A 16,511-nucleotide genomic window follows, 5' to 3' on the forward strand; every position below is an offset into this window, starting at 1 on the left:
CAATATGCAGTCTTGAATATCATAATGGTGCAAGAATCACTGGACAAACCCAAATCATTTTCTTAAATCTAAAGAGATGCAGCAGAAGTTACCCAAATTTGGGCAATATCAAGGTGCATTGTCTTCAGGGCAGAATGTTTAACAACCTTTTTTGCTTTGGGAAGTGAAATGAGACACCATTCATAATTTTCATAGATTGATAAACAAATGATGTAATACAATGCAATTAACATCACAGCACCATTTTTTAAAACAAATGAAAAGGTATGCCACACAGATTTTCCTGAAGACAGTCCAATTTCATGTGGATCCAGAATATGTCTTATTTTATTTAATTCTAAAACCCATGAGTGCAGTCTTTCTGACCAATTATACAATTTCCACTTTTAAAACACAATTTTACTTTCTCATGGCAGAGGTAGGTCATTTAAAGAGAGCAACCCTCACAAAAAAGTGTTGACGGGGAAGATAAATAGGTGCATGCACCTTGAAAAGCAATGCTGTCTTGGAGTTCAACATTCTAAATTATGAAGTCAAGTCATTAAAGTCAAATATCTTACAAATTAAAAAAAGATTGTACATATGATATTAAAATTTAAAAACTTCCATATTAGATCCTTAAAATGTTATTCTTAGACAAGGATTTACATATAATGTACTACTGGTTGACATTTTAAAAATGCAATGTATATTGAATGGGAAACATATTTACCATTTTCTGTTTTCAAAATCTTTGGTTATTTTAGAAACAAACAGCTGCACATCCTGTTTATGTCGTCTGCGGTATTCCTTTGCTCAGAGAAGCAGCGTTAGTCATGTAATGACATCACTGATATTCTAAATTATTTAACAGGACTTTTTGGTATACAGCAAGGAATATCCAAGATGGCACAGCTTCTTTAAATCATCTGCATCAGTACCAAATGTATATTAATAAAAAAAGCTATTTAAAGAAAATGAATTACATTTACCCATTATAAGTCAACTGTAACAGAATCTCATCAGTAGGAACATTGTGTTTGGAAGTAGCACGGTTACAGCACCTGGATGTGTTTTATTGCACCATCCACTTTTAAATCCTTCTGTAGGATCCCCACTGAGACTGTGTACAAAATCACGTCCACACAACAAACATAGAAATTGTTAGAAATAAAACCTCTTGCAAAGACTGGAAATAAAGAGGTAGGTCATTTTTGCAACCGATGTGATTATAATTAGTACCGATTTGTTGCAACAAGGCAGCAGCTTGCCAGAATGGACCACTTTCGTGACAGCCTTAAGGCATTTGAAATGGAAAGAGAGACACATATCCAATGTCAACTCATTATTGAGGTAGTCTTAATAAAACAAAATTTTGCTCAGCCCCTCACCCAAAAATATTTTAAAAATTCAACTAGACCTAAAATGGCAATACTGTAACATTAACACCCTACACACCGTAAACTGCAAGGAAAATGCATTAACTGCATTGTACAGAAGCATGTGCACTGTGTTGAAGATCATACATTCAACTCTGTCGTGAAATAAATAGATAAAGTAAAATATAGCTGCTGTCAGAATCACAGGGTTTCACTCTCAATCTGAGGATTTTCCCTGCTCTCTGAATCTTGGCCAACGTTTCCCCCCCTCCCCCCCCCCCCCTCCTCCCCCCGTCCAAATTCCTTCTCCATCTGAGGCACCAAAGTAAGGCATGGCAAAATCAAGGGCCACTGGCTGATGGCTCATTCTTTACTTGAACTGGCTTTACATGAGTGCAGGACTGCTTTGAAAAGTAAGGGCAGCTGTTCCAAAGGAATATTGACCAGTTTACCTGTAATAAGAAAAGATACAATTAAGCATGAATTTGGGTATTTTATGACTAGTCATTTGGTAGTACAGAACTTCAGTATTGCTGAAAAAAACAAAGACTTTTTTGTTGAAGCTTTTCATCTTGCAATCATCAGGATTGTGGTGAAAACCATCAGAGTCCTATCTCGAGTCGCATTATTTCTTTAATTCTACTTTTCTACTTATATTTAATCCATTAAGTTCCTCCCCTTGACTTATTTTTAGGTACTATCATATTGCTGGTATTTTGTTCTCCTCTTCCATTGTGAAAACCAATAACTGCCCATTGCACAAGTCTGCCATTTGCTCACTATCTATTACACTCACCATATTCAATGGGCCTCTTTATCAGTCACTTTCTTCCAATATATTAAAATATTATTGCTGCTCTACCTGCCTATCTTTCTACCAGAAAAGTCAGCACAAATATGGAATCTCATTCTGTACCCACAATTATTTTTTGTTAAAACAGAAAGAATTTCATTGGGTGATGTCATATTAGGCAGTTATTTGTTAGTATAATGATAAATCAGGTCCAGCCAATTTAGATTAAAATAATGAGTCTTAAATTACCTGCAATATAACGTATCTCTGGCAGGCACATCATAAGTTCAGGGAAACGTTTGGTCTGGTGTGGATACTTGAATTCAGTGTAATCCTGGCACACATACCAGTAACGCTTATTCAATTGCTCCAATTGAGACACATTGGTCAGGCCCCCTATATCTGCACAAAAATATTCAAATAGCACTTTGATTAGCAAGAATACGTTTGAATACAAATTACTTAGTTACCTGTATGTACTTTTCACTCCATATTATTCATAATCTATGTTAGGGCCTTCAGGAATTTTATGTAAAAACCTATTTTTTGAGGTAGAGTGCCCTGGGTATCAGATAGCATTTTATTTTGAAAACCAATCTTTTCTCACTTACTCTCCTGAAGGCACTGATTCTTGGTTGGTATGGTTCCACAGTCATTGGTAGCCCTCCAAGTGTCTTATCTAGTGGTCATTCTTCATGTACAAGTCCAGGTGATGAAGGTGGGCAGGCCAATCAACCTTGGGAGGCATCACTTTCAAGTCCAATCTTTACTCAAGTGCCTGTACATAGATATTATTTTCCGGCAGGGGCTACTGATTAAGATCAGGAATCCGAGCTAATTATTCCTCTTCCTGATTTGGAAACACTGAAGATAATTGTAGCACCCAGCTACGATCCTGATTAAGTTCAGCTAATACAACATAGTTTGGACAAGATGTAGCAGAATAGGTAGAAGCTTATAAAAATAAGAGCATCCCTGTAGTATTTACCATATTTGTAAATTAAAAAAAATAAGATTTTAAAAAACCTTCAGAACAGTTAACACAACTGACATAGATCTTAGCTCTGCGTTTTTGATTACCATATCTTACTTAGCAAATTAAAGTCAGAGAATAATTTTATGGGGCCATTCAGGAATGATACGCTTAGAGGCGGGAAGGCATCGGGTGCTAACATGCCATTTTGCCAGCAGCAGGAAAGGTGGCAGAAGACCTGTCTGCTTGAATGGCCAATCAAAGGCTTAATTACTATTAAGCAATAATCTCTTAATATCTCAAATTGCCAAACACATCACAGATACAAATAATTTATACCACGAATTCTGGCTGCGCCAACATTAGACATCAGATTAGGGTCATTGTGACACTGAATTTAGGGAAAACATTACTATCAATGCCAAAGAACTTAACTGTATTTCCTATCAGACCCATAAAAAAATCCAATACTAGTCCGGTAATAATAGCTTCATTGAGAATTTGGAGGCAGTTTCACCAACACTTCGGATTGGGGGCAATGTCAAGGGAAATGCCGATTTGGGGGAACCACAGATTTGAGCCAGGGAGGTGGGATGAAAATTTTCGGAAATGGGAGGAGAAAGGGATTAAGATACTAAAAGATTTGTTTCTGAGGGGTCGGTTTGCAGGATTAAAGGAGCTGGAAGCAAAGTATGGGCTGGAGCAGGGGGAAATATTTAGATACATGCAGGTTCGAGATTTTGCCAGAAAGGAGATACAGAGCTTCCCGGTGGAACTGGCCTCCACGTTGCTGGAGTAGGTGCTGACGACAGGGGGACTGGAGAAGGGGGTAGTGTCAGTGCTTTACAGAGCTATTTTGGAAGAGGAGAAGGCACCACTGGAAGGAATCAAATCAAAGTGGGAAGAAGAGTTGGGAGAGGATATGGAGGAGGGGTTCTGGTGTGAGGTGCTCCGGAGAGTGAATGCCTCCACATCGTGCGTCAGGTTGGGGCTGATACAGCTGAAGGTGGTATACAGAGCACACCTCATGAGGGCGAGGATGAACCGATTCTTTGACGGAGTAGAAGAAGATGTGTGTGAACGTTGGTGGGGTGCTAATCACGTTCATATGTTTTGGTCCTGTCCAAAGCTCGAGGATGACTGGAAGGAGATTTTTAGGGTAATGTTATAACCTGCCTGTTTACCATTGGCTGGGGACTAATGACAATTCCACAATCCTGTGGGAGTATGAGATTCCCCAATGAGGGGGGAGGGGAAATCATTAGCAGACACCTGGCATAAATAGAGCTGGCCAGTTTGGAACCAGAGAGAGAGAGGAATTGGCAGCAAGAGAGGTTGTTGTTGCTGCTGCTGTTGTATGTATATATATGTATATATATATATATATATATATATATATGTTAATTTGTAAATAAATGTTATTTCTTTGTATCCTGAAAACTCATGCTGGATTCTTCGTGGCCCTCACAAAACTGGCGACGAGGGTTAAAGTGAATAGCTGTCTACACTGCTGAAGCCACCTCCCTGGATTTTTGTTGGACACAGGTTGGAAGTTGTTTTCTATTACACCATGCCTCTGTATGGACATTTGGATGTTTTTGATGCTGCGCTGGAAAGCTGGAACCAGTACACACAAAGGATGCGTTACTATTTCCGGGCAAACAACATCACCGAAAACGAGCGCTAAGTGGTCATTTTGCTCACTGCCTGCGGCCCACATACGTTTGGGGTGATTAGGAGCCTTACGTACCCAGCTGCGCCGGACACCAAAACGTTTGATGAACTTGTGAACTTAGTAGGGCAACATTTTAACCCAACCCCATCCACGATAGTCCAACATTACCGGTTTAATACCGCTGAAAGGACCCCAGGAGAATCCCTTGCCGACTTTCTATCCAGGCTGCACAGGATTGCGGAGTACTGTGACTATGGTGAGACCTTGTCAGAAATGTTACGCGACCGTTTGGTTTGCGGTATTAACAATGCGGCCACCCAGAGAAAGTCATTAGCCGAGCCAAGATTGACTTTTCAACAGGCCATTCAAATAGTATTGTCCCGAGAGAGCGCAGAACGAGGAGTGCAGGAGCTACAGGGAATGGAGGTGCATGCCTTGGGGCGCAACTCCTTCCGTCCGAAAGCACCCACCCGCACCCCTGCGGTACCTTGGGCAAGGCGACGTCCGGATTGACGCCAGTGGCCGTCAGACATTCCTCCCTGAAGGGAGCCTTCTCCAGAACCAATGGATGAGGAGCCATGTCCGTGTCAGACTTGTAGGCGCCGACCCCGTCGCGGATGCCGGTCCTGGGGGCGCCAGAGGCGCCGTCGTTCCGACCGCAACTGGGGCCAGCCCAGGGGCCGTACCTTTCATTTGGATGAACCTGCGGCGACTACTCCCGAGGATGTGGAGACAGAGGATGACTGCCTGCAGCTGCATTGTGTGGCAGCTCCCTGTGTGGCCCCCATTAAAGTGACAGTACGGGTCAATGGTTGCCCACTTGAGATGGAGTTGGACATTGGCGCAGCGGTCTCCGTGATCGCCCAGAGGACATTCGACCGCATCAAGCAGGGTATACAGACCATTACATTAACTGACACACAGGCCAGGTTGGCCACCTATACGGGGGAACTATTGGAATTTGCAGGAACTATGATGACCCCTGTTGTTTATGGATGCTAGGAGGGGCGTTTCCCACTTATTGTGGTGCGCGGCCATGGGCCCAGCCTGTTGGGTCGGGACTGGTTGCGCCATTTGCGGTTGCAGTGGCAGCACATCCTCCAAACAGTTTCTGGAGGGTTGACTGAGGGGCTAGGACGATACCCAGATGTATTCCAGTCCGGTTTGGGGAAAATAAAAGTGTCTGTAGCCCGTATCCAAGTCGAACCAGGAGCCACGCTGCACTATTTCCGGGCGCAACCGGTGCCTTACGCATTGCTCGAGAAGATAGAAGGGGAGCTCACTCGTTTGGAGACTTTGGCTATCATCAGGACCGTCCGTTTCGCTGACTGGGCAGCACCAATTGTATCTGTAATGAAGCCAGATGCCACAGTTCACTTGTGCGGCGACTATAAACTTACAGTGAATACGGCTTCCCGACTCGACCGATACCCAATGCCTCGCATAGAGGATCTCTACGCGAAGCTTGCAGGCGGACTCTCGTTCACAAAATTAGGTATGAGTCACGCCTACCTACAGTTGGAGCTGGACCCTGCCTCCCGGCCATATGTAACGATTAATACACACCGGGGCCTGTATGAATATACATGTTTGCCCTTTGGAGTATCCTCTGTCTGCGCTATTTTTCAACGCGTTATGGAGGGCATTTTGAGAGGTTTACCGCGTGTTGCTGTTTACTTAGATGACGTTTTGACCACAGGGACCTCGGAGCAGGAACATTTAGAAAATTTGGAGACTGTCCTTAGACACTTTTCGGAGGCTGGAGCCAGTTTACGTCGCACAAAGTGCGTTTTTCAGGCGAAGGAAGTAGTCTACCTCGGTTATCGGGTGGACCGCGAAGGTTTGCACCCCGTCGCAGAGAAGGTACGTGCAGTTCAACAGGACCCCGCCCCGACTGACACTTTGCGTTTTCGTTCGTTTCTCGGCCTCGTAAACTATTACGGAAAGTTCCTCCCCAATCTGGCAACTACGCTGGCCCCGTTGCACCTTCTGCTAAAGAAGAATCACACCTGGGTTTGGGGGTCAGCCGCAAGAAACCGCTTTCTGGCGGGTAAAACAACAATTGTCGTCGTCTGGTTTACTAACCCACTATGATCCTGGAAAGCCTTTGCTTGTCACATGTGATGCATCCCCGTATGGTATTGGGGCCGTCCTGTCCCACAAGATGGAGAATGGGGCCGAGCGGCCGATAGCTTTCGCCTCCCGCACATTGACTGCAGCGGAAAAAAAGTACGCGCAGATCGAGGAGGGGGGCCTGGCAGCGGTCTTTGTGGTGAAACGTTTCCACCAGTACTTATGGCCGCCACTTCACTATCGTGACTGATCATAAGCCTCTGCTGGGAGTTTTCAGAGAGGATAAGCCGACACCGCCCGTTGCTTCCGCACGGATCCAGCGCTGGGCTTTGTTGTTCGCTGCATACAAGTATTCTCTGGAGCACAAACCAGGAACCCAGATAGGGAATGCCGATGCACTGAGCAGATTGCCTTTATCGACCGGCCCCATATCGACCCCCACGACCAGTGAGGTGGTTGCAACCCTAAATTTTATGGACACCTTGCCTGTCAAATTTTATGGACACCTTGCATCACAGATCCGTGAGTGGACCCAGACGGAGCCAGTCCTGTCAAAGGTTCGGCACATAGTCCTGTATGGAGGGCCGCATAGACAGCTCCCAGGCGAGTTGTGGGCATTTTCCTCCAAGCTGTCTAAATTCAGCGTGGAAGACGGCATCTTTTGTGGGGGACGCATGTGATTGTCCCGGAAAAATGACAGGAGCTGATACTGAGAGACTTGCACAATGGGCATCCAGGTGTGACCAAAATGAAAATGTTGGCCCGGAGTTATGACTGGTGGCCAGGCCTTGACACCGACATTGAGAAGGTGGCCCAAAACTGCTCCATTTGCCAGGAGCATCAGAATCTTCCGCCGGCCGCGCCCCTACATCACTGGGAATGGCCAGGGCGACCTTGGGCGCGCTTGCATGCGGATTTCGCCGGCCCTTTTCAAGGATCCATGTTCCTGCTATTAATCGACGCCCAGTCTAAATGGCTAGAGGTGCATAAAATGGGAGGCACAACGTCCTGCGCAACAATCGAAGATGCGTTTGTCTTTCAGTACGCATGGCCTCCCCGAGGTGCTGGTCACGGAGAATGGCACTCCGTTCACAAGTGAGGAGTTTGCAAGGTTCATGAAGATGAATGCCATATCCACACTGCCCCTTACCACCCGGCTTCAAATGGGTTGGCGGAGCGCGCAGTGCAGACATTCAAACGAGGTCTAAAGAAGCAGTCTTCCGGGTCGATGGACACGAGACTGGCTCATTTTTTGTTTTCATATAGGACCACCCCCCCCCCATGCAGTGACTGGGGTAGCTCCCGCAGAACTCCTAATGGGCCGGAGACTTTGTACCCGCCTTAGCATGGTTTTCCCGGACATTGGCGCAAAAGTAAGCCGCACACAAGAACGGCAGGGACATGGTTTTTCTCGGCATCTGCCGATTCGACAGTTTACGCCCGGTGACCCAGTGTTCATTCGGAATTTTGCTGGTGGTGCCCAGTGGGTCCCTGGCGTAATCTTTCGCCAAACGGGCCCCGTCTCTTACCAGGTACAAGCCCAGCGGCGTCTCCAGCGCAAACATGTAGACCATGTTCGGTCCAGAAGACTATCCCTGCCAAAGATTGCCCGCCCCAGGAGCTTGTTCCTACAGCCGCAGAGACCAGAAAGTATTCCTCACAATCTTCCTCTGGTGCCTCACTCAAAGCCTGTGCCGGTCGTAACAGAACCGCGTGGAGATAAAGACGCCAAGATGACGGAGGCAGCAGACTCTGACTCAGAGATGGAGACACAAGACACCTCAGAGGGAGAATCCTCGGGCCCATCTCGTTACACGCGGCCTGATCCACGCCTTGTGCAAATGGTGTCCGGCCTGCGGCAAATAGAGTCCGACGTCCTCCTTCGCCAGGGTCTTCGGTGGATTCCTTGGACTTTGGGGGGGAAGGGATGTTATAACCTGCCTGCTTACCATTGGCTGGGGACTAATGACAATCCCACAATCCTGTGGGAGTATGAGCTTCCCCAATGAGGGGGGCGGAGAAATCATTAGCAGACTCCCTGCATAAATAGAACTGGCCAGTTTGGAACCGGAGAGAGAGAGAGGAGTTGGCAGCAAGAGAAGTTGTTGCTGCTGTTGTGTGTGTATATATATGTTAATTTGTAAATAAATGTTATTTCTTTGTATCCTGAAAACTTGTGCTGGATTCTTTGTGGCCTTCACAAAAGGTAATTTCTAAAGTGGTGCAAGTGATACTGGACCCGGGCCCCCGGCAGGCCATATTCGGGGTGTCGGACCAGCCAGGGTTGGAAACGGGTGCGGAGGCAGATGTTGTAGCTTTCGCCTCGTTGATTGCCCGAAGGCGGATCCTGATAGGTTGGAGAGCAACCTCTCCACCATGTACCCTAACGTGGCGGGGGGACCTTTTGGAATTCTTGACTCTTGAAAAGGTTACGTTTGAACTGAGGGGAAGGATGGAGAGGTTCTACAATTCATGGGCATTATTCATTATGCACTTTCAAGAACTGGATAACATCGAACATTAGTTGGGGCGTGTGGGTGGGAAGGTTGGGGAAGGAGGACTGTGTGTGTTAATGGCGACTATGGGTGATTCCTAATTCCTTTTTGTCATTTGTTTGTATGAACATGCGGACTAATGTTTGGGGTTTGGTGGGAGGATGGGATCGTTGTTATTGATATTGGGATTGACATATTTGTTACGGATTATTGTTTCTTGTTGGTGGGTGTAAATTTGGGAGAAAATGTGAAAAAGGAGAATAAAAATACTTATTAAAAAAATCCAATACTAAATAAAAGAACCAGTAAATTATCTGCTCTTTGTATTATTAGACAGAAATTCTCTGCAATGCAATACTGATTCTAAGAAATGACTAATCTCTAGGCGAATAATATTAATTGAGATTTATAATAACTTTAAGCAATAAAAATTTAACATTACAAGGTTAAAAATTCAGTTAGTAAATAAGAGGGGCTGGTTCAGCACAACGAGCTAAACAGCTGGTAATGCAGAACAAGGCTAGAGTGCGGGTTCAATTCCCGTACCGGCCTCCCTGAACAGGCGCCGGAATGTGGCGACAAGTAGCTTTTCACATTAAATTCACTGAAGCCTACTTGTGACAATAAGCGATTATTACTATTATATTTTTATAAGTGATTAAATAAGTATGAATGTTTCATTAATAATGATCATTATGTCCAATTTGGAACCAACAAAATTATTTTTGCTGATGTTGCTTCAAGAGAATAAATGCACATGGTGGACCACAATAAGATTAATAATATAGTAAAGGTAAAATTGTTTTGCAACCTCTAGGTGTGATAAACTATAAAAACATTAATGTCTCTGTGAGAAAAGTAGATCTTACCTTTCCACGTGAAAGTACTTGAATTACAAATAATACATAAGGATATATATATTTCTGTGAGAGCTCTCTCACCCATTGTTTTGCAAACTTTTTTTCCGGAACCCACTTTTGCATCTGGCTGACCTTCGGGTCCCACGACAGCCGGGTTTCGGGACCACGTCACATTTTCTAACCCTGTCTATTCTTATTCATGGCAGTGTTTGAGACGCAACATTTCTCTTGCCCCAGGCAAGGGAGGTAAATTAACTTATCTAGTTTTCCTGTTCTTATTCACTACCCAGTAGCCTCTGGTGCAATGAATTTGTCATCATTGAGTGAGGACAGGATCATAAATGCCTGTGATGTCCTCCCATTTATAAAAGCTCACTGTCCATGGTCACATATGAAGAATAGTTATCATGAGAGATACTGGAGGGCTGCCAACAATTGTGATTCTGCATTCATCATGGGACGCTGCCTCGAGGGAACAAAGAAGTGAAGGAAGAAGACTGAGGTGAGGAGAACAAAGAACAGATATTAGTGGGAGAGAACCATTTGCGGTTCTTGTAAATAAAGCAGCCATAAACCTGAAGATAGTGATATTAAAATCTTGATTTATAATTGGCTTAAATGGAATTCAATTATTTGATGCAAGTTTATTCAACTTCAAAGTACACTATGAGAAATAAGTTCACCAATTAATGAATGCCGACAACATGAAAACTGTCACACAGTCAACTGATAAACTAACAGTTAGTGTCATTAATTAGACAAAATGGATATTGAAACATGTTTTCTCAAATCTTGATTATTTTCTCAGATATTCAATTGCGGCATTGTGGTGCTCACATCTCCCTAAAACAGAAGACATACCATTGCAGTCACTTCGTTGTCTCCAATAATGTAGCTCTTACTGCAATGGCAGCTGATTTTGTACTACTGAATGGGCCTCCCCATCATCGCTGACACATACACTTTTATACTTCTAGTCCCTCAGCAGCAACCACACTGCAAGAAGATTTACAAACTATTTGTCTTCATAGACATCCCATATTCACACACAGTGGTTCCCTGTCCAGGTCTGTGTTCACTCACCAAGGGCTCTGACATACTTTCGGATTTGCTGAGCGTGGCGTTGAGTTTTCTGATGGTCTCCGTCTGTTTCATGACGGGTCTCTTTCTGCTGCTGGATGGTCTCCCAGAGGGATATAAAAACATAAGAACTAGGAGCAGGAGTAGCCATCTGGCCCTTCGAGCCTGCTCCGCCATTCAATTAGATCATGGCTGATCTTCTGTGGACTTAGCTCCACTTTCCCACCCGAACACCATAACCCGTTATTCCTTTATTCTTCAAAAAACTATATCTTTACCTTGAAAACATTTAATGAAGGAACCTCAACTGCTTCACTGGGCAGGGAATTCCATAGATTCACAACCCTTTGGGTGAAGAAGTTCCTCCTAAACTCAGTCCTAAATCTACTTCCCCGTATTTTGAGGTTATGCCCCCTAGTTGAAACAACTTCCCCGCAAAATCTACTTCCCCTTATTTTGAGGTTATGCCCCCTAGTTCTGCTTTCACCCACCAGTGGAAACAACTTCCCCGCATCGATCCTATCTACTCCCTTCATATTTTATATGTTTCTATAAGATTCCCCCGCCCCCGCATCCTTCTAAATTCCAACGAGTACAGTCCCAGTTTACACAACCTCTCCTCGTAATTCAATCCCCTCAACTCTGGGATTAACCTAGTGAATCTCCTCCGCACACCATCCAGCGCCAGTACGTCCTTTCTCAGGCAAGGAGACCAAAACTGAACACAATACTCCAGGTGTGGCCTCACTAACACTTTATACAATTGCAGCATAACCTCCCGTCTTAAACTCCATCCCTCTAACAATGAAGGACAAAATTCCATTTGCCTTCTTAATCATCTGTTGCACCTGTAAACCAACTTTTTGCGACTCATGCACTCGGACACCCAGGTCCCTCTGCACAGCAGCATGTCTTAATATTTTATAATTTAAATAATAATCGCTTTTGCTGTTACTCCGACCAAAATGGATAACCTCACATTTGTCAATATTGTATTCCATCTGCCAGACCCCAGCCCATTCACTTAACCTTTCCAAATCCCTCTGCAGACTTCTGGTATCCTCTGCACTTTTTGCTTTACCACTCATCTCAGTGTCGTCTGCAAACTGGACACATTGTACTTGGCCCCCAACTCCAAATCATCTATGTAAATTGTGAACAATTGTGGGCCCAACACTGATCCCTGTGGGACACCACCAGCGACTGATTGCCAAACAGAGAAACACCCATTAATCCCCACTCTTTGCTTTCTATTAATTAACCAATGCTCTATCCATGCTACTACTTTACCCTTAATGGCATGCATCTTTATCTTATGCAGCAACCTTTTGTGTGGCACCTTGTCAAAAGCTTTCTGGAAATCCAGATATACCACATCCGTTGGCTCCCCGTTATCTACTGCACTGGTAATGTCCTCACAAAATTCCACTAAATTATTAGGCACAACCTGCCCTTTATGAACCCATGCTGCATCCAACCAATGGGACAATTTCCATCCAGATGCCTCACTATTTCTTCCTTGTTGATAGATTCCAGCATCTTCCCTACGACTGAAGTTAAGCTAACTGGCTTTCTGGCTACTTCCTTTTTTAAACAGTGGCGTCACTTTTGCTAATTTCTAATCCGCCGGGACCACCCAGAGTCCAGTGAATTTTGGTAAATTATCACTAGTGCATTTGCAATTTCCCTAGCCACCTCTTTTAGCACTCTGGGATGCATTCCGTCAGGGCCAGGAGACTTGTCTACTTTTAGACCCATTAGCTTGCCCATCACTACCTCCTTGGTGATAACAATCATCTCATGGTCCTCATCTGTCTTGGCTTCATTTCCATCAGTCACTGGCATGTTATTTGTGTCTTCCACTGTGACGAACGACCCAAAAAACCTGTTCAGTTCCTCAGCCATTTCTTCATCTCCCATTATTAAATCTTCCTTCTCATCCTTGAAAGGACCAATATTTACCGTAGCCACTCTTTTTTTTTGTATTTGTAGAAACTTTTACTTTCTGTTTTTATATTCTGAGCAAGTTTACTCTCAAAATCTATCTTTCTCTTCTTTATAGCTTTTTTTAGTAGCTTTCTGTTGCCCCCTAATGATTTCCCAGTCCTCCCGTCGCCCACTAATCTTTGCCACTTTGTATGCTTTTTCCTTCAATTTGATACTCTCCCTTATTTCCTGATATCCATGGTCGATTTTCCCTCTTTCTACTGTCCTTCCTTTTTGTTGGTATAAACCTTTGCTGAGCACTGTGAAAAATCGCTTGGAAGGTTCTCGACTGTTCCTCAACTGTTTCCTTTGCTCCCAGTCTGCCATAGCTAGCTCTTCTCTCATCCCATTGTGATCTCCTTTGTTGAAGCATAAAACATTAGTGTTTGATTTTACCTTCTCACCCTCCATCTGTATTTTAAATTCCACCATATTGTGATCGCACCTTCCGAGAGGATCGGTAACTATGAGATCATTAATCAATCCTGTCTCATTACACAGGACCAGATCTGGGACCGCTTGTAGGTTCCATTAAATACTTCTAGGAAATTATCGTGGATACATTCTATAAACTCCTCCTCAAGGCTGCCTTGACCGACCCGGTTAAACCAATCGATATGTAGATTAAAATCCTCCATGATAACTACTGTACCATTTCTACATGCATGAGTTATTTCTTTGTTTATTGCCTGCCCCACTATAATGTTACTATTTGGTGGCCTATAGACTACTTCTATCAGTGACTTTTTCGCCTTACTATTCCTGATTTCCACCCAAATCGATTCAAACTTATCCTCCTTCGCACCGATGTCATCCCTCACTACTGCCCGTCTATCATCCTTAAATAACAGAGCTACACCACCTCCCTTATCATCCACTCTGTCCTTCCGTATAGTTTGATACCCTTGGATATTTAACTCCCAGTCATGATCATTCTTTAACCATGTTTCAGTAATGGCCACTAAATCATAGTCATTCACGATGATTTGCGCCATCGACTCATTTACCTTATTCCGAATATTATGAGCATTCAGGTAAAGTACCCTTATGTTGGCTTTTATACCTCTGTTTTGAATCTTAACACCTTGATCAGTAACTCCCATAAGTTATTTTTCCTCTCAACTTTTCTCCTAATTTTCCTAGTCGTTGAACTCATATCTTCATGTAACAACCTGTCGCCTCGCTTTCCACTTATATTTTTACTTCCCGTTTTATTCCTTTTAGTATTACTGGACCTATTCACTGAGCTCCCCTCAGTCACTGTACCTTGTACTGTCACCCTTTTGATTTTTAACTATGGCTCCTCTGCCTTACACTTTCCCCCTTACTGCCTTTTGTTTCTGGTTTACTACCTTCTGACTTCATGCATCGGTTCCCATCCCCCTGTCACATTAGTTTAAACACTTCCCAAACACTCTAGCAAGTAGCCCCCTTACTGCCTTTTGTTTCTGTCTCTGGTTTACTACCTTCTGACTTCATGCATCGGTTCCCATCCCCCTGTCACATTAGTTTAAACACTTCCCAAACACTCTAGCAAGTAGCCCCCTTACTGCCTTTTGTTTCTGTCTCTGGTTTACTACCTTCTGACTTCATGCATCGGTTCCCATCCCCCTGTCACATTAGTTTAAACACTTCCCAAACACTCTAGCAAGTAGCCCCCCCGAGGACATCAGTTCCAGTCCTGCCCAGGTGTAACCTGTCCAGTTTGTACAGATCCCACCTACCCCAGAACCGGTCCCAATGCCCCAGGAATCTGAAACCCTCCCCCTGACACCATCCCTTCAGCCATGTATTCATCCTATATATCCTGTCATTTCTACTCTGAATATCACTTGGCACCGGTACTAATCCTGAGATCACTACCTTCGAGGTCCGATTTCTTTCTAGCTCCGTGTATTCTGCTTTTAGGAGGTCATCCCTTTTTTTACCTGTGTCGTTTGTACCGATGTGTACCACAACACTGGCTGTTCACCCTCCCCCTCCAGAATGTCCTGTACCTGCTCCGAGACATCCTTGACCCTAGCACTAGGGAGGCAACATACCATCCTGGAGTCTCATTTGTGGCCAAAGAAACGCCTATCTATTCCCCTTACAATTGAATCCTCTACAACTATTACACTGTCACACCTATCACCCCTCCTCTCTGCAGCAGAACTAACCATGAGTTTGGTTGTTACTGTTTTCCCCTGAGAGGCCATTCCCCTCAACAGTATCCAAAATGGTACATATGCTCTGCAGGGGAATGGCCACAGGATATTCCTGCACTACCTGCCTTGCTCTCTTGCTCGGTCTGGTGGTCACCCATTCCCTTCCTGCCTGCGGAGTCTGAGCCTGCGGTGTGACCACTTCTCTATACATGCTATCCACGACACTCTCCGTCTCGCGGATGCTCCACAGTGTCTCCAGCCGCCGCTCCAGCTGTGAAACTCGAGCTTCCAGGGGCTGCAACTGGAGACACTTCCTGCACACATGCTGACCCTGGGGACTGGAACTGTCCCCAGCCTGCCACATGCAGCAAATCGAGCAGACCATGCCTTGGAGCTGTCCTGCCATGAATTATTCCTTTAAATTAAACCTTTGAAATTAAACTTTTAAAGATGTTTTTGTGTCAGATTAAATTCAATCCCTGTGTACTATTTAATTAGATTTTTTTGAAAAGAACGGAGTATTTGTCCCTCTTGATCTCACAACAAATTAAAAAGTTATTTAATTGAAATGAAAAGTTATTTAAATCAAATTAAAAATATTAATATAAATCAACCCAAAATAGTTATTTAAGTCAAATTAAAATTTTTAAAAATAGTAATCCAAATCAACTTAAAAACAGTAATCTAAGTCAAATCAAACTAGTATTCAAATCAGTTAACTCCATTCAAATTTAGCCCAGTTTGACTTTCAGCCAATCAGGTCACAGTTTCGTGTGATGTCACATTACCGTTTTATTTCCAATTTTGAAACAAACAAACAGCTGTCTTACCCGAGAGTGCTTTTTACTGGAGTCTCGCCCTCTCTCTCTCTCTGCGCTCTTTACTGAAGTTGTGCCCTCTCTCTCTCGTGCTCTTTATTGAAGTCTCGCCCTCTCTCTCTCCGCGCTCTTTATTGAAGTCTCGTCCTCTCTCTCTCCGCGCTCTTTACTGAACTTGCGCCCTCTCTCTCTCCGAGCTCTTTATTGAAGTCTCGCCCTCTCTCTCTCTTTATTGATGACTGAATTGACATTT

The 16,511-nt window shown here is 44.1% G+C and overlaps 1 protein-coding gene across 2 annotated transcripts in view; it reads right to left on the minus strand.

Annotated features, from left to right (window-relative positions):
- Positions 1 to 1,670: 1,670 nt before the first annotated feature.
- Positions 1,671 to 16,511, minus strand: part of LOC119955516 (nuclear receptor subfamily 6 group A member 1-like) — a 592,263-nt gene continuing 577,422 nt past the window's right edge. Inside the window, exons 10-11 of one of the 2 annotated variants that reach the window (XM_038781784.1) lie at positions 2,401 to 2,553; positions 1,671 to 1,810 (exon numbers count right to left, since the gene is read on the minus strand). In XM_038781784.1, the coding sequence (XP_038637712.1) occupies positions 1,722 to 1,810; positions 2,401 to 2,553 (242 nt within the window). In that variant the 3' untranslated portion in view covers positions 1,671 to 1,721. The remainder of the gene's footprint in view (positions 1,811 to 2,400; positions 2,554 to 16,511) is intronic. The other variant, XM_038781786.1, reaches the window with a different exon arrangement.

Source organism: Scyliorhinus canicula, chromosome 21, assembly GCF_902713615.1.
Source record: "Scyliorhinus canicula chromosome 21, sScyCan1.1, whole genome shotgun sequence".
Taxonomy (NCBI): Eukaryota; Metazoa; Chordata; class Chondrichthyes; order Carcharhiniformes; family Scyliorhinidae; genus Scyliorhinus; species Scyliorhinus canicula.